At 44.4% G+C, this 18,475-nt stretch overlaps 1 protein-coding gene across 1 annotated transcript; it reads left to right on the plus strand.

Annotated features, from left to right (window-relative positions):
* Positions 1–2,557: 2,557 nt before the first annotated feature.
* On the plus strand, positions 2,558–3,331 carry LOC124684497 (nuclear transcription factor Y subunit C-4-like). The gene has a single exon (XM_047218798.1). The coding sequence runs from the start codon at positions 2,600–2,602 to the stop codon at positions 3,329–3,331; it is 732 nt and encodes a 243-aa protein (XP_047074754.1). The 5' UTR covers positions 2,558–2,599.
* The last annotated feature ends 15,144 nt before the right edge of the window (positions 3,332–18,475 follow it).

Genomic DNA, 18,475 nt, shown 5'->3' on the forward strand with positions numbered 1-18,475 from the left:
GCGCCCTCGCCGGCACAACCTCGGTGGGTTGATGCCCCGGGGTGGCCGTGTGCTCCGCCGACTCAAGAGGAAGCGTCGTCTGTACCCTCTCCGTCTGCGGTGATGTAGAAGACGGAGCGGGCACTAACGAGGAAGCACCCGTCGGCGAAGCCGACGAAACGGGACGAGTCCTCCCCTGCATAAAAGATCGAACGCGAGACGGAGAAGACGTCCTGGTCGAGGATGGCGGAGTGGCCACCAAGTGTGGAGACACCGTCAAAGCTCGCGCCACAATCTCCCGGCCCCTGTCCGTCCTCGGCGAGTGGTTAAACGGGGTCAAAGCCACCTGAGTAACCGGTGCCGAAACTGTGCCAGAAGAATGTCCAGACGCGTGACCATCGACCTCCATATGTGATGACCCTGGTGCCAAATCTGCTGCGGGATCATCAAGCCCCTCATCCTCAAAGCCATGAGACGCATCATCATCATCATCCCCCTTCCAGAAGAAAGGTCTAAACCGCGGATCGGGCTTATACCCCGTGGCCTCACGACGAAAACGAAATCTATAACCATTAAGCCGAAGGCGAGCCAAGACCTCTAAGCATGGAGCTCGTCGCGAGACTTATCCTTCTCCAAAACGAAACATTCCTCATGGCCACCTGGATCCGAACTATCCCCTGACTCCGGAGTGTATATAAATCCACATCAAGAGTAGAACCAATAAAAGTCCCAATGGCCCATAAACCCAGAAAATGACGGAGCGAATCTGGTACACCTTCGACATGCACCCACACGGGCTCCATGACAAACTCGGGAGTAACATCCTGATGAACCCAAGCCGAAACAACAACCTGCGCATTAACCTTAGGTACACTCATCTGCATACCGTCGATTCTCAACAAGTCCTCAGCTGTAGGTATCGCAATCAAGAAAGCATTGTTATCATGAGGCACCGCCTCCCACTTCCAAGTAGGATTACCCGGACACATGCGAGCCATGAGGTTCTGGACATCTACCGCAGCGACAGTCCCCTCCCCTGACACTTGTACCAAGGCTGTAGGTGTACCCGATCTGATATGTAGGATTCTTCATAGGTTAGCATATGGTTTGCTTGGTTAAAGAACATAACCCAAGATCTGGATCAGTATCAAATTCGATTTAACTCTTACCACTGAACTATAGATTGAAACGGTCCCACGACCCAATGGATCTAGTAAATTGATTAGGGAGTGGAGGTTTTGGCAACCTCTTGTGAAAGATGCAATCTCTGAAGGTGATATGAGTGAGATGGTGATATCGAAATAAGCATCATGATATTTATGAAAGTATTATGAAATATAATTTGAAAGGTTATCCATGATTCAGATTTTGTTTCCCTTTCTATTCTATATATTCATGTCTGCTTCGAGTATTCATATCTCATTTCAGAATAAACATATTCATCATCTTTTTGATATGTATCTGATGTGGATATAGTATTTCTACTATCGGGCCGCATTTGATTTGTTCCCACCTTTGTCACTATCTTCTGTTCTTTTCTCTTTTTTTGAAACCATCTGGTGGCGAATATTCAACTGAGCTATCCACTATCTAGCTATATGAGCTTTATGGAGGATCTATGGGGCCTTCCTGTAATCCGTTCGCACGCTATCATACCCATCGAGTAGAACCCATACCTGCACACCCATTTACCCATATAAATTTGACAAGTTGGCCATCGTAATATTCTAAACTACTTAAGTTTTCCCCTAAACACATCTTCACGTTGCTTGATTGGATCTCACGCTTTTCCTTCTTACAATTGCTGGTAGGTTAGTGATGATTAGACCCCTATTTAGGATTGCTTCATCTTCTATCATATTTTTTGATCAATTTGATGTGTTGTAAGCACATGTATTTTTACCTGCGGGTACCCATTTACCCTGCAAGGTGACGTGTATGAGAAAATCTTATACCCATTGACGAGTATAGGTACGGGTGACGGGTAAGATTGAAGGCGATGGGTACGGGTATGGGATGGCTCTACTCGTACCCATACCCTGCAGGTGCCATCCCTATTTATATGTTATAGCTTATAGATAGTTCAGTGCCTTTCAAATAATCAGGACAATTCTCGTTGTGTGTAATTTAGTTTAGATGTCCAGATGTCATTCTGTTTGGGGAACTACATTTTTTTGTGTGGCTTGGAATGGCTGTGAAATTTAGCCAGATTTATTCTGTTGATTTATGTCAACCATTTTGTTTGTTCATTTTCTCTGGTGCATATAAGATCGTACATGTGTATTTTCAATATATAAACTATGCAATTCTCTGCTCTAGTTTTCTTACTTTGAACTTATTATATTTTCTGTTGTAGCAGATAATTAGTTTTCATATAGTTTTTGGAGGATCGTAACAAGGAAATAGACTTGGTGTTTGAAACTGTTCTTGAAAGAGAAGCACAAATGATCACACCTGACCTACAGACATTGCACATAAATTTATTTTGTAACCTATGTGGCTAGCGCTAACTAACCGTTGTTAAGATTGTCTAAGATTTAGCTGATTATAGAATACATTCTTATTTTTACAGTGTCGGAAAGACCTTAGATTTCTGGACAAGCAAGATCAAGCAGTGGACATGGAACAGCCTCAGCCTACAATGGGTGATGTTGCTGGTGGATCACAAGTGTATCCTGCTTCAGCCTATCCACCTGCAGCAACAGTAGCTCCTGGTGTTACTCCAGCCGGTTCACATCCAACACCACCACCACTCCCTCCTAATCCAGCTCAGGTCAGTGCTGAGAACCAGCTTCTCTACGAGCAATCGCAGCAATTTCAGCAACAACTCCAGCAGGTCTGGGTGAAACATTTGTCGGAGATTGAGCAGGCCAGTGACTTCGTGAATCACACCCTGCCACTCGTCAGTATCAAGGAAATCATGAAGGCTGACGAGGATGTCTGCATCATCCCCGACGATGTTGAGCTGGTCTTCTCGAAAATCTGTGAGATGTTCGTGCTGGAGCTGACGCTGCGGTCGTGGATGCACGCCGAGGAGAACAAGCGCCGGACCTTGCAGAAGAATGATATATCTGCTGCTATAGCTAGGACTGACATCTACGACTTCCTGGTTGACATAATTCCCAGGGATGAGATGAAGGAGGAGGTAGTGGGGCTTCCGGGGGCAGGACAGCCGGCTCTGGCCGAGGCATGCCAGTATTACTTCCCGCAGGAGGCTCAGCAGCAGGTGCATGGTGCACCAATGGTGTATGGTGGGCAGCAGGGCCAGCCAGTGACATATGCGTATCAGGATCCTCAGGAACAGAAGCAAGGGCCTCCTGCAGAGCAGCAATCTTTTGATGAAAGTGGCTGAGGTAGTGAGATGTGGTGCCCTGAAGGCTGAAGTTGTCTCCAGATTCAGAAAACTTCAGTTTGGTCTGGAAAACTAAATATTTTCGTTAAGTTTCGCGTTAGCTTATATGATCGTTATTTACTGGTTGAACTTGAACATGGTGGATCGCAGTAGGTGAGACTGAGGACGAGTTCCTCCATGGATGTTTTGTTTCTGTCGTGGTGTCGTTATTGAAGGATTATGATTTGGATACTACTAGTTGGTTAAAACTTTACCATGCCGTTCCTTTCCAAATCATCCAAAAGTTTGCCTCTGGTGATGGCATTTTGATATGCAAGCGTTGAGTGGCATGCTGCTTCTGTTTCTATGATCGGTTTGCTTGTGGTTTGTGCTGTCTTGTATTACGTTTCTGGCCCTCGAATTGGTATTAACTGAGTGAGCATCGGTGCTCTACAAAACTACAGTTGATCGGTAATTCAGTTTAAGCTTGGCAGGTGACTGGATGCATAATGTATTGTGATGCCCTGAAGGCTGCTGTCACTGGGTTCAAGAATACTCATTTTAGCCTAGACATCTAAAGAATTTAGTCGCCTTTCGCATTAGCTTATATGATTGTTTCTTACTGGTCGAAACATGAGGTTCTGATTAGGAGAGAGATTCAGGAGTTCCTCCATGAAAGTTTTGTTCCTGCCGTGTTGTTGTTGTTGCCAGAAAAGGATTATTATGAGTTTCAGACTAGCTGGTTAAATTTGTACCATATATAGGTTGGCCTTCTATTGGTTTTGGCCGTTTGACATGGAGACGTTGAGTGGCATATTGGCTGGGTTTATGTGATCTAGCAGCTACTGGGTCGTGCAGTCTTGTAGCATGAAAGTTCCGATGCCCTTGCACCCAAGCTGAATGCGTGTGCGCGTTTCGCATCTAATAGAGTTGATGGGTAATTGTTCAGAAGGTAACTCAATGCACATGGCTGTTGTAGAGGAGAGGAGCATCACAACTTTTCGTGAGGATGGGGGAAAGCTTTATTTCCCATCGGTCTTTGCACCGGCGGACTGATGCACGTAGTCAAAAGGGTGTGGCATTTTTGGCGTGAAAGCCGTCTCCATCCACGTCCGCTATCTGAAGCCGGTCGGTTCCGTTCTGTGAATACTGTCTAGCATGGTGGCCAATTGGCCGTCCACCGCCGCTGGCCGGCCATGGCCTTCCATCTCCAGGCGAGTAATCCCTGCCATGTGACTGTCGTTCGAAGCCAATTTTACACGCTCTGCCAGAGCCCGTGCGTCGATCAGTAGCCACAGTTAAACATGATCAAAAAGAGTTGTGATTCAGTAAATGCCTCTGAATGTCCGAGTGACAAAGCTGTGTGAGCACTGAGCAGTCACCATGACGCGTCTTTCTCTGTTTGTTCTTGCGAGAGAGTGATCTGAAATTGCAATGCTGAGCGATGAGTTTTGAATGGTCGATCGAGTCCACGGCCGTGTCTCGTCTCGCTTGTCTTTGGCCACAAACAGCAACGATTCCACGGCCTGAGCGGGAGGGGAGGGCCTTGCCGAGATCGGCAACGGATGGGAGCCACCACGAACGCGGTGTCCCTCGTTACTCGGTTTTGGGCGAGCATGGGCTCCGCCGCTCCCCTCCGCACGGCGTGCGCGTTCGTGTTTGCGCAGAGCGAATTGGCGGCCTTTCAGTGCCACGAAACTTTCTGCCCTGCATCCGCGGCCTGAGAACACGCCCTGCATTGCGACAGTCCGGATTCAGATGACACATCACTCGGAAGGCTGTCCGCGTGTTAATCCGGACTGCATTTTTGTGCGAAAGTTTGTAAAAAATATTTGCTACAGTAATATCAAGTTGTCCTTTAAATCTGGCCTTGTTTTGTAACCAATGCATATACTCTCTCCATCCGCGGTCAAGTGTTACTTATCTTCTTCACGAAATTCCTAAAATTTCAGAAAGTGGGTTTCAAACAACAGCTACAAGTACACACCACTCTCTATATCGCCAGGCACTATCAAGTTTATCAACAAGGTTGCGAGGGCGTTTCTTTGGTCCGCCAAGAACACCACCACCGGCATTAAATGTAAAGCGAACTAGTAAAGGGTATGTCGCCCGAAGAAGCTGGGCGGTCTTAGGATCTTGAATTTGGGGAAATTCGGTGACGGCTCTTCGCCTACGTTGGCCATGGTTTCAATGGAAAGACCTGAACACGATTTGGGTGGGATCCAACAACACATGAACTAAGGAGTATATGGAAATGCTTTTACGCCACCACCGCAATCACTATTGAAAATGGTAATAAGACCCCTTTTTTGGCACTCTCCATGGCTTGAGGGAGGGGGGGGGGGGGAATCGATCGATATTACGCTTCTCATCTTCGACATCTACAAAGGCAAGAATTGGATGGTCTCCCAAGCTTTGCATAAGGATTCTTGGGAGACACCACTCTCTATATCGCAAAATTGATCATCTATTTGTCCATCGACATTTCACCGCTCGTCTTTGGGGTCTTTGGAGTGGCATCACCATCAATGAGTGGTGGAACTCGTTGGCGGCCGGCAATCTTCCAAACCGCAAGACCATGGCGGCGATCACCTTGCTCATAACTTGGGACGTTTTGTGCGATAAGAACGCGAGGGTTTTCCGCAACAAGCATGCCCATGGACAAGCAGTTTTTGAAAGGATTGGGAAAGAGGCAAAACTATGGGTTTTCGCGGGTGCAAAACCTTGGGAGATTTGATGCAGGAGAGTCTCTTTTCACCATTTATAAAAACTTTTACTTAACTACTGTAATGGATATTGGGACAAAGTTTTTGCCTTTGTTTATTAAAAAAAATAAAAATGCAGCGCTGAAAACTAGCTCACGGAGGGTATTGAAATGTTTCAAAGAATTCTGAATTTAAGTTCCACATATATATATCAAGTGTCAGCTTGTGCCTCTTATATTCCATTGGACAATCAAATCAGGCAATCTGTGCCCCGAAATCAGGCAATCAGGCGCTGAAAATTACTTTGATTTACACAAATAATTTGCCCCACTAAAAATTCTCTTTTAGCTTTGCCTCCTTAATTCGTCCCAGCCCACTTTGGCTAACATTACTTCACACTTCACAGTGCACACTTGAAACTTGAAATAAAAGTTTGTGACAAGGTGACTGTGATTTACAAACTAAGGCACTAGAAATTAGCATAAATTTGTTTGTATGTAATGCAGAAATCCTACACCTAAGCGTCTCTTCTATTCCTTCCCTAAAAAACAAAAGTCTCTTCTATTCCATTGGGCACTCAAGTCAGACAAATCCGTGCCCAAAAGCCCCCAGCTTCATCTGCCTTGCTTTACCAGCTGAGCTCCTCTGTTCAGCTCAGCAGGACAGCAACGACTGATCATCCATGGAGCGGGCCGCAGAGGAGGCTGCACTCGGGGCTCTTGGTCTCGCCGGCATCTGCTGTGAGACCCTCCGCGTCATCCGCTCCCGGCCCCCGGGCTTCCCGTTCTTGTTCGGCGTGGTGATCACGCTCTCCCTCTCCTTGCTCGCCCACGTCGCTGCCTCCCGCGCCCTCTTCTTCGCCGCCGTCGCCTCCGACACGACCGGCGCCGGCTTCGTCCGCCTCGCCGCCAACTGGGCCTCCTTCATCCTCGCGGAGGCCGCCATCCTGTGCGTCCTCGTCCTCCAGTCGCTCGTCTCCACAACCTTCACCGTCCTCTCCGTCGCCGCCGGGTACTCCGGCTTCGCCGCCGACGCCGAGCGGGACGCCCGCGCCGTCGCGCGCGACCTCCGCCAAGTGCCGAGGTTCTTCTCCAGGTTCCTCGTCTCCGTCTTCCGCGGCGACTCCCGCCTCGCCGCGCGCCTCATCCGCACGGGGCTCGGCGTCGCCGCGCGCGTCGCCGTCACCTCCTGCGTCGCCTTCCCGCTCCTCCTCGGCTACACTGCCCTTCTCGTTGCCGTCGCCGTGCTCATTCACCTGCCGCGGCCGGCGCTGCTGGTGGTGGGCGGAACCGCGTACCTCGCCGGGGCGGCGCACATCGGCGCGGTGTGGCGCGTGGCGTGCGTACTGTCGGTGATGGAGGACGGCGCCAGGGGCTTCCGCGCCATCCACGGGAGCGACGAGCTCCTCGCCGGCGCCGGCAAGTTCTGGGCTGCGGCGGCTGTCTTCATGGCGCTCGACGGCTGCGCCGTCGCCGCGCAGCTGGCTTTCGGGGCGCTGGTGGTGGACGACGGGATGGGCCTCGGCGTGTGGGTCCGGGTCGCCTTGGGGCTGGCGATGGCGGCGGTGCTGTGGGCGGCGGTGATGGCAGGGCTGGTGGCGCAGGTGGTCGTGTACTTCGCGTGCAAGAGCTACCGCCGCCGCGAGAGCCCCGACGGCACAGTGGAGAAGAGCCTCACCGATCTCGGCCGGAAAGTACCAACCTCTCGGAACGGGAAGCGACGGTGACGGAGCGCGCAGCAGACACCACACTGCAACTGCGGAGCTAGTGTCTAATTTGGTTAATCGACGGTAGTACAGTATTAAGCTAATTTCTACTCCGTACTCCCTTACTAGTAGTAGTAGTATAGAGAAGGCGCTTGCGCTTGAAATTTGCATGCTTAGAACTATATGCGATCGGTTATGACTACTACCAGTAATAGGACTTGCGATGTATTGATAGATACTTGCTAGAGTACGTACGTTGGTGTGTTCATTTGGAGGAGCTAGATTTATGAGAACAGTATGCACAAGACCGAACCAAATGTTCAATTTCTTCATAATTAGTAAGTTGTAAAGCTTTTGTTTCGTGTTTTATAAAAAGAAAAAAAACACAGTTAGCAGATCATCAGTAGTAGCTTAAGCTTAAAAGTAATTGAATGCACAAGGCATCACAGCGTTTACACATGGGCATCCACTGGCATGTGTGACATCGTTGATCATAGTGTATCCTGAGAAGTACGTACGTGATCCAATCAGGATGGTTCATTCCAAGGAAATTTACACGTAGCGATAGCATTGCTACTAGGCAGAGTTAATACGTAATAGATATGACGAGGGGTTTTATTCAGGACAGGCCTCCCTGGTCGTATCATATCAAAGCACGTCGCGGAGCGGCAACGCGGTTTGCGCAGCCGGCGTGCTGTGCCTTTCTCTGTTTGACATTGCCGTGGCTGAGCAATCGCCGGTGACATGCGATCGTGTCTCGTGTGTGCTGCAAACGGCAACGAATCCGCGGCCAAAGCTAGTGAGCCGCGCCGTGGTCCAGCGGGAGGGCTTGCCGAGATCGGCAACCTACGGCTATGGGGAGGGAGCCACACACACCTCTGTCCGGCGCCGTTGTGTCCACAAAATTTTAAAAATAAGTCTTAGTTATTTATTTTGTATAAGAGCATGTCTAACAGGCTCCACGAGTAAAGGGTCCTGTATTTAGTTTTCATCGGCTGAAAACTCGTATTCTGTTTTATGGGGTGGGGATACGGGTTCTGCTAGCTCGGACGAGTTGCCAACCCCTTAAAACAATTTGCACAACAATTTCAGATCAAACATAACACATCCAAAATATGTGATGCATAATTCATAGTTTTTAACATCACAACGCGATCATAGCCTATGTTCAAGCCACGGAAGTTCCCAAATGTGATCAACCATTAACGAGTTCATCGCCAGCGGCGCCATGATACGTCCAATTTGCATCACTATTTTATATCATAATTTGCTGTTATTCATTGATATATTTCATATTTGGGAATGATACTTATGTTATTTCATCTATTTTGCATGTTTCATGATTATTTGGGGATCGCGCACTGGAGCCAGGATTCTGCTGGAAAAAGCATCGTCAGAATGCAATATTTCGGAAGATCAACAGTTGACGGAAATTACATGAAAATTCCTATTTTTCCAGATGACGAAGGGAGCCAGAAGGGGGAGCTGAGGAGGGCCGCCATGGGCCCCCCTCACAGGCCGGCGCGGGCCCTGCCCTGGCCGCGCCGCCCTGTGAGGAGGGGGCCCACAGCCCCCTCTCGCCTCCTTTTCTTCGCGCACGTCTTCGTCCCGAAAACCTAAGCTCGAGGGGTACATCGAAAAGAGCCACAGCCGCCTCTGCGGGGCGGAGAACACCAGAGAGAAAAGAGCTCTCCGGCAGGCTGAGATCTGCCGGGGAAATTCCCTCCCGGAGGGGGAAATCGACGCCATCGTCACCGTCATCGAGCTGGACATCATCTCCATCACCATCATCATCATCTTCATCATCATCACCGCCGTCTCCACCGCTGCACACCGTCATCGCTGTAACAATTTGGATTTGATCTTGATTGTTTGATAGGGGAAACTCTCCCGGTGTTGATTTCTACTTGTTATTGATGCTATTGAGTGAAACCGTTGAACCAAGGTTTATGTTCAGATTGTTATTCATTATCATATCACCTCTGATCATGTTCCATATGATGTCTCGTGAGAAGTTCGTTTAGTTCTTGAGGACATGGGTGAAGTCTAAATGTTAGTAGTGAAGTATGGTTGAGTAATATTCAATGTTATGATATTTAAGTTGTGGTGTTATTCTTCTAGTGGTGTCGTGTGAACGTCGACTACACGACACTTCACCTTTATGGGCCTAGGGGAATGCATCTTGTACTTGTTTGCCAATTGCGGGGTTGCCGGAGTGACAAAAACCTGAGCCCCCGTTGGTATATCGATGTAGGAGGGATAGCAGGATCTCAGAGTTTAAGGCTGTTGTTAGATTTATCTTAATTACTTTCTTGTAGTTGCGGATGCTTGCAAGGGGTATAATCACAAGTATGTATTAGTCCTAGGAAGGCCGGTACATTAGCATAGGTTCACCCACACAACACTTATCAAAACAATGAAGATTAATTAGCCGTATGTAGCGAAAGCACTAGACTAAAATCCCGTGTGTCCTCGAGAACGCTAGGTCATTATAAGTAAACAAACATGCTTGTCCTTTGTGCTAAAAAGGATTGGGCCACTCGCTGCAATTATTACTCTCGCACTTTACTTACTCGTACTTTATTCATCTGTTACATCAAAACCCCCTGAATACTTGTCTGTAAGCATTTACAGTGAATCCTTCATCGAAACTGCTTGTCAACACCTTCTGCTCCTCGTTGGGATCGACATTCTTACTTATCGAAGATACTTGCGATACACCCCCTATACTTGTGGGTCATCAAGACTATTTTCACGGCGCCGTTGCCGGGGAGTGAAGCGCTATTGGTAAGTGGAATTGGTAAGGGAAATTTCTACTTGTTTGTGCTGATTTTATTTACTGCTCGCTGCTATAATTCATTATGGAGAGATCTTCTCTTGAGAGTTTATTTGGGAAATCTACTACTACTGCAAAGGTAGTGGATGAGGCGCCAGGTAAGGAAGAAATACCATACAAAATACCTATGAAAATTATTGAACGTGTAGTGGGTAACCGTTATACAGGGGATGGAACTGTCCACCCTGGAGATCATTTACTGTTCTTACATGAATTATGCGGTTTATTCAAGTGTGCAGGTATTGCTATGGATGAAGCGAGGAAGAAACTATTCTCTGTATCGATGTCTGGTAAAGCGGCGCATTGGTATAAATTACTGGATAATGGGGATTCTCTTGAATGGAATGATATTGTGCCCCGGTTTTATTCTAAGCTCTATCCTCCAAGTGAGATTCACAAAGATCGGAATCGCATATATAATTTTTGGCCTCATGAAGGAGAGAGTATTGCCCAAGCTTGGGGGAGATTGAAGTCTTTAATGCTCAAATGCCCCATTCATGAGCTTCCTGGTAATATTATTATTGATAATTTCTATGCAAGACTTTCTTTTCAAGACAAGACCTTGCTTGGATACTTTTTGTTCCGGATCATTTACACGCAACAAGGAAGAGTTTAAAAGGGACCTTCTTAATTGGATCCAAGAAAATACTGAAGGATGGGAGAACGACAAGGATAGAGAATCGGGTATAAATTATGATTATAAATGCATTGAAGCTTTTATGGATACCGATAAATTTCGTAATATGAGTGCTACTTATGGTCTTGATTCTCGAGTTGCTTGCAAATCTTTATAAGGCTTTTGCTTCTCATTATGAATTGCCTAAGAAGAACTTTGATAAGTATCATGAACCGTATAAAGATAAAATTGATTCATCTATAAATAAATGTGTTGTAGTTGAAGCTGTTGATCATGTTATTCCTGAAGCTTATATTGAAAAAACTCCTTTCCCTGCTAAAATGAAGGAGTACTCTGTTATAAATAGTGCGGTTCATAAAAGTGAAAAGAAACACCGTAGAACCTGAAGAACAAATAAAAGTTGAACCTGCTGTTGCAATTGTTAAAGATCTTGTGACTGAAAATGTGGAGGATGGTCATATTATTTTCTGTGAAGATGCCTCTAATATTGTTTCACATCCTAATAAGTCTAGGAAAGCTAGTGTTCCTATGCTCTCTGTTAGAATTGGTGATCATTGTTATTATGGTTTATGTGATATTGGTGCAAGTATTAGTGCTATTCCTTATGAGCTTTACACGGAGATTATGCACGAAATTGGTTCTTGTGAACTTGAAGATATTGATGTGGTTATTCGGCTGGCTAATAGAGAAACTATCTCTCCAATTGGTATTATTCGAGATGTTGAAGTTCTATGTGGTAAGATTAAATATCCTGCTGACTTTTTGGTACTTGGTTCTGGCTGCTAGTAAATATTGTCCTATCATTTTTGGTAGACCTTTTCTAAATATTTGTGGAGCTATTATAGATTGCAAGAAAGAGAAAATTTTGACTAAATTTGCTGGTGAATCTTATGAGTTTAACTTCTCTAAATTTACCAAAACTCCTTATAAAATTGATTCGTCTAATAGTGATTTTAAAGTTGAACAGTGTGCATCTATTGCTCTTGCTCCTAGTAATCCTTTGCGAGCAACATTTGGAGAATAGTGAGAGTGAAGTTTTCGGGGAAGAAAGAGATGAACTTGATGAAATTTTCCTTCGTCAACCTATTCTTAAGCATGATTTACCGGTGGAAGATCTGGGTACAACACCACCACCAAAGGAAGATCATGTCTTTGATTTAAAACCATTGCCTGATAATCCTAAATATGCTCATATTGATGATAAGAAAATATATCCTGTTATTATTAGTTCTAAGCTTTCAGAGTTTGAAGAAGAAAGGTTACTGGAAATATTGAAGAAACACCGAGGTGCTATTGGCTACACTCTTGATGACTTGAAGGGGATTTCTCCCTCTATTTGCCAACACGCCATTAATATGGAAGATGATGCGAAGCCTGTTGTTGAACCTCGGCGTCGTCTAATTCCTAAGATGAAGGATGTGGTAAGAAATGAGGTATTAAGACTCCTTGAAGCTGGTATTATATATCCTATTGCTGATAGTAGATGGGTTAGTCCTGTGCATTGTGTTCCTAAGAAAGGAGGAATGATCGTTGTGCCTAATGATAATGATGAGCTCATCCCTCAAAGAGTAGTTGTAGGTTATAGAATGTGCATTGATTATCGAAAAGTTAATAAGGTTACTAAGAAAGATCATTACCCTTTACCATTTATTGATCAAATGTTAGAAAGGTTATCTAAAAATACTCATTTTTTGCTTTCTTGATGGTTATTACGGATTTTCACAAATTGCTTGTTAAAACTAAAGATCGGGAGAAAACCACTTTCACTTGTCCCTATGGAACTTATGCTTATAGGCGTATGCCTTTTGGTTTATGTAATGCTCCTGCTACTTTTCAAAGATGCATGTCTGCTATTTTTCATGGCTTTTGTGAGAGTATTGTAGAGGTATTCATGGACGATTTTTCCGTCTATGGAAATTCTTTTGATAATTGCCTGCGGAATCTTGATAAAATTTTGCAGAGATGTGAAGAAACTAACCTTGTTCTTAATTGGGAGAAATGCCACTTTATGGTTAATGAAGGAATTGTATTGGGACATAAAATTTCCGAGAGAGGTATTGAAGTTGATAGAGCTAAAGTTGAAGCAATTGAGAAGATGCCCTATCCTAGGGATGTTAAAGGTATTCGTAGTGTTCTTGGTCATGCTTGGGTTTTATAGGAGATTTATTAAAGATTTTTCTAAGATTTCAAAGCCTCTTACTAATCTTCTTCAAAAAGATATACCTTTTGTTTTTGATGATGATTGTAAGGAAGCTTTTGAAACTCTAAAGAAAGCCTTAACAACTGCGCCTATAGTTGAACCTCCTGATTGGAACTTACCATTTGAAATTATGTGCGATGCTAGTGATTTTGCTGTAGGCGCTGTTCTTGGACAGCGAGTAGATAAAAAACTAAATGTTATTCATTATGCTAGTAAAACTCTTGATGCTGCTCAAAGAAATTATGCTACAACTGAAAAAGAATTGTTAGCTGTAGTCTTTGCTTGTGATAAGTTTAGATCTTATATTGTTGATTCAAAAGTTACAATTCATACTGATCATGCTTGCAATTAGATATCTTATGACAAAGAAAGATGCTAAGCCAAGGCTTATTAGATGGGTACTTCTTTTGCAAGAATTTGATTTACATATTGTAGATAGGAAAGGTGCTTGATAATCCTGTTGCTTGATAATTTGTCTAGATTGGAAAATATTGCTTATGATCCTCGTTCCTGTTAATGATAGTTTTCCAAATGAACAATTGGCTGTAATAAAGGTGAGCTCGCGAGACAGATCCTTGGTATGCTGATTATGCTAACTTTATTGTTTCCAAGTACTTGCCTCCAACCTTTTCAGCTCAACAAAGGAGGAAATTCTTTTATGACTTGAGGCATTATTTTTGGGATGACCCACACTTATATAAAGAAGGAGTGGATGGTATTCTGCGAAGGTGTGTTCCCGAATATGAACAACAAGAGATATTGAGTAAATGTCATGGTAGTGCTTATGGAGGACATCACGCCGGAGATAGAACCGCGCAAAAGGTTCTACAATCAGGTTTTTATTGGCCAACTCTCTTCAAAGATGCAAGGAAGTTTATTTTATCTTGTGATGAATGTCAAAGGGTTGGTAATATCTCCGGACGCAATGAAATGCCTATGAATTATACTCTTGTTATTGAACCGTTTGATTGTTGGGGATTTGACTTCATGGGACCTTTTCCCTCTTCAGAAGGTAACACTCATATACTTGTTGTTGTTGATTATGTTACTAAATGGGTGGAAGCCATACCTACAAAAAGTGCTGATGGTGAGACCTCTTCAAGAATGCTTTTAGACATTATTTTTCCTAGATTTGGAGTTCCTAGATATATTATGACAGATGGAGGTTCTCATTTTATTCATGGTGGTTTTAGAAAGACTCTTGCTAAATATGGTATTAATCATAGAATTGCTTCCGCTTATCATCCTCAAACTAGTGGGCAAGTAGAACTATCAAATAGAGAAATTAAATCTATCTTGCAAAAGACTCGTTAATAAAACTAGAAAGAATTGGGCTAGTAAATTGAAGGAAGCACTATGGGCTTATAGAACTGCTTATAAAAACCCCATGGGAATGTCACCTTATAAAATGGTTTATGGAAAAGCTTGTCATTTACCTTTAGAACTAGAGCACAAAGCTTATTGGGCTGTTAGAGAACTAAATAAAGATCCTAAACTAGCCGGTAATAAGAGGTTGCTGCAATTAAGTTCTCTAGATGAATGGAGAAGTGAAGCTTATGAAAATGCTAAACTCTTTAAAGAGAAAGTTAAAAAATGGCATGATAGAAGGATTATCAAAAGAGAGTTTAATATTGGGGATAAAGTCCTATTGTATCGGTCTCGTCTCAGATTCTTTGCAGGGAAATTACTCTCAAAATGGGAAGGACCATATGTTGTTGAGGAGGTGTATCGTTCAGGAGCAATTAAAATTAGTTCTCTCCAAGGCAATGCCACGCAAGTGGTGAATGGACAAAGACTCAAGCATTATATCTCAGGTGATTCTTATAATGTAGATGTTGATGTTATTCGAGTGGAAACACCGGAGGTTTTCATCAAAAGTCAAATTGACGAGTCCGCCGAATTCGACTTTGAATAGGTAACAGTACTGGTAATAAAAAGTTCGCATTTTACTTTCCGAACAATGTTTTTGCTGTTTTTGGAAAATATGAAAAATTACGAGATCGAAACGGAGTGGAGGAGACGCACGAGGGCGTGCCCCCATAGGCCGGCGCGGGCCCCAGCCTGGCCGCGCCGCCCTATGAGCTGGCCGCCTCGTCGCCCCTCTCCGACTCTGGTTCGACCTGGTACTTTCCGTTTGTTGTGAAATTTTTTGCTATATTATCCCCCGGACCCCTGGAGGTCCGTATATCATTTTCTCGACGTGTTTTGTTTCGAGCTGTTTCTGCCAGGATCTCTCTTTGATCTAGAAGCACCATGGTCTCCAACAACAAGGACAAGGAGCCTTCGGAGGAAGGTATCCAAGACCCCGAGTTGAAGGAAGAAGTCAAGGGGGATGAAGAGGAAGTAGAAGAAGTTCCGCGAGTACGCCCGCGCACCACCATTGCAAGCATCGGAGTGGTGTCAAACCCGTTCAACGCCAAGAAGAGTGCACGGATTAGCACCGGAGGAGGAGTTCCACGTCATTACCTAGCTCCAAAGACATCTTCTTCAAGCACTTACCATCCCTTCCGCAATCTAATCTACAATAATCAAATTGAAGGGACTCCCAGGGCAGCATTGCCTAGCAATTGGGATATAGATCGCTCTAACACTGCAGGAAGGACGAAGCCTGAAGCTGAAGGGTGGGGAAATAACTCCAAGAATTGGGACTCGCCGTCGGACATACTTCTTAATCGCGTCGAGCACAATTCGGAGATGATCCGCAACCTCATGTATAAGATTGATGAGCTTCAGGAGCTTGTGGAGAAGCTTGTTGGGAATTCATCACCGCCACCGCCAAAGGAGTAATTCATCATCGGTATTGGCATCCCCTTGGTTTGTTCCAAGCTTGGGGGAGTGCCGCGGTATCACATCATCACTACCTTTTACTTTTTACTATCAAGTAGTGTCATATCATGAGTAGGGAAGTTATCATATAAGATGGGTTGCGGTATGGAAGTATCTCTCCTTTAGTTGGTTGTCTATGTATCCCTTGGTGTGAGTTATCGTTATGAAATATTAATGAGAAGTCTTATCATTTACATATTGCACACCTTATTTTAGTTTGCAATTTCTATTATATGATTGATCTTGATTTTAGTATTGGTACCACTTTGGGAGCATTGAGTAAATCTATTTGGTTTTGGCAAACTTAGCATTGGTCAATAGCAACAACACCTTGAGGTTTAAGTAGAAAAGAGAAATACATATAGTTGTCTCATTGTCTTCCTTTCTTGTTAGCTCATAGCTTATTATTCTGAAGTTAAAACTGTTTGTGCTTGCAAGAAAGATGCATGATTATATCTATCACATGTATATTTGTTTGTTTCCCTCAACTCTTATGCTTGCTAATTAACCTTGCTAGCCAAAGACCTGTACTGAGAGGGAATGCTTCTCGTACATCCAAACCTGAACCCAAACCTATGCCATTTGTGTCCACCATACCTACCTACTGTATGGTATTTTCTGCCATTCCAAGTAAATACTTCATGTGCTACCTTTAAACAATTCAAAATTTATTACTTCTTATTTGTGTCAATGTTTTATAGCTCATGAGGAAGTATGTGGTGTTTTATCTTTCAGTCTTGTTAGGCAGCTTCCACTAATGGACTAGTGGCTTCATCCACTTATCCTATAATTTTGCAAAAAGAGCCGGCAACGGGGTTCCCAGCCCCAATTAATCAACTTTCATTAATAATTCTCTTCACATGTTTTGCCCTGATTCATCGGTAAGCAACTTAATTTTGCAATAGACACTCCTCCATGGTATGAGATTGTTGGAAGGCACCCGAGGATTCGGTTAGCCATGGCTTGTGTAAGCAAAGGTTGGGGGAGTGTCATCCTTAAATAAACTAAAGTACATGTGTAAACAAAAGAGAAGAGGGATGATCTACCTTGCTGGTAGAAATAACGTCCTTCATGGGAGCCGCTCTTTGGAGGTCTGTTTGGCAACGGGGTTAGAGTACCCGCTACCAGTCGTTGACAACAACAAACACCTCTCAAAACTTTACTTTTATTCTCTTTATATGATTTCAAAACTGAAAAAGCTCTAGCACATGATTTAATCCCTGCTTCCCTCTGCGAAGGGCATGTCTTTTACTTTATGTTGAGTCAGTAAACCTATTTCCATCCATCTCAAGCAAGCATATGAGTTGTTGTGATCAAACCATTATATTGTGATTTGCTTCATCATGTCTTTATTCTTCCTTGTTTAGTACAAGTTTTATCTGAATGAATATAGCTTTGCAAGTTATCAATGATCATTATGATTGAGTATGCAAGTTTACCATAAGCTTTAACATAAGAGCGCTGCTCAATAGATAAGTATAATCTGTTAACTGTTCTCTGACCAAGAATGAAGTTTGCCATCACCAACTATGATTTCTTATGCACCTTTATTTGTGATTACCTTATACTTGTTTCAAGTTGAATTATATGAGGAAGTTGTTTACTAGAATGTCTTGTGTGAATGAATATGATGCTTCTTGTCCGTATTTTATTTATCGACTCTTCACTCCATAAACATGTGGTCTTGTTTACCGAGTTCAGTTTCGCTTGGGGACAAGCGAAGTCTAAGCTTGGGGGGAGTTGATACGTCCAATTTGCATCACTATTTTATATCATAATTTGCTGTTATTCATTGATATATTTCATATTTGGGAATGATACTTATGTTATTTCATCTATTTTGCATGTTTCATGATTATTTGGGGATCGCACACCGGAGCCAGGATTCTGCTGGAAAAAGCACCGTCAGAATGCAATATTTCGGAAGATCAACAGTTGACGGAAATTACATGAAAATTCCTATTTTTCCAGATGACGAAGGGAGCCAGAAGGGGGAGCCGAGGAGGGCCGCCATGGGCCCCCCTCACAGGCCGGCGCGGGCCCCGCCCGGCCGCGCCGCCACGTGAGGAGGGGGCCCACAGCCCCCTCTCGCCTCCTTTTCTTCGCGCACGCCTTCGTCCCGAAAACCTAAGCTCGAGGGGTACGTCGAAAAGAGCCACAGCCCGCCTCTCGCGGGGCGGAGAACACCGAGAGAGAAAGAGCTCTCCGGCAGGCTGAGATCTGCCGGGGAAATTCCCTCCCGGAGGGGGAAATCGA

The sequence above is a fragment of the Lolium rigidum genome, chromosome 1, assembly GCF_022539505.1.
Source record: "Lolium rigidum isolate FL_2022 chromosome 1, APGP_CSIRO_Lrig_0.1, whole genome shotgun sequence".
Taxonomy (NCBI): domain Eukaryota; kingdom Viridiplantae; phylum Streptophyta; class Magnoliopsida; order Poales; family Poaceae; genus Lolium; species Lolium rigidum.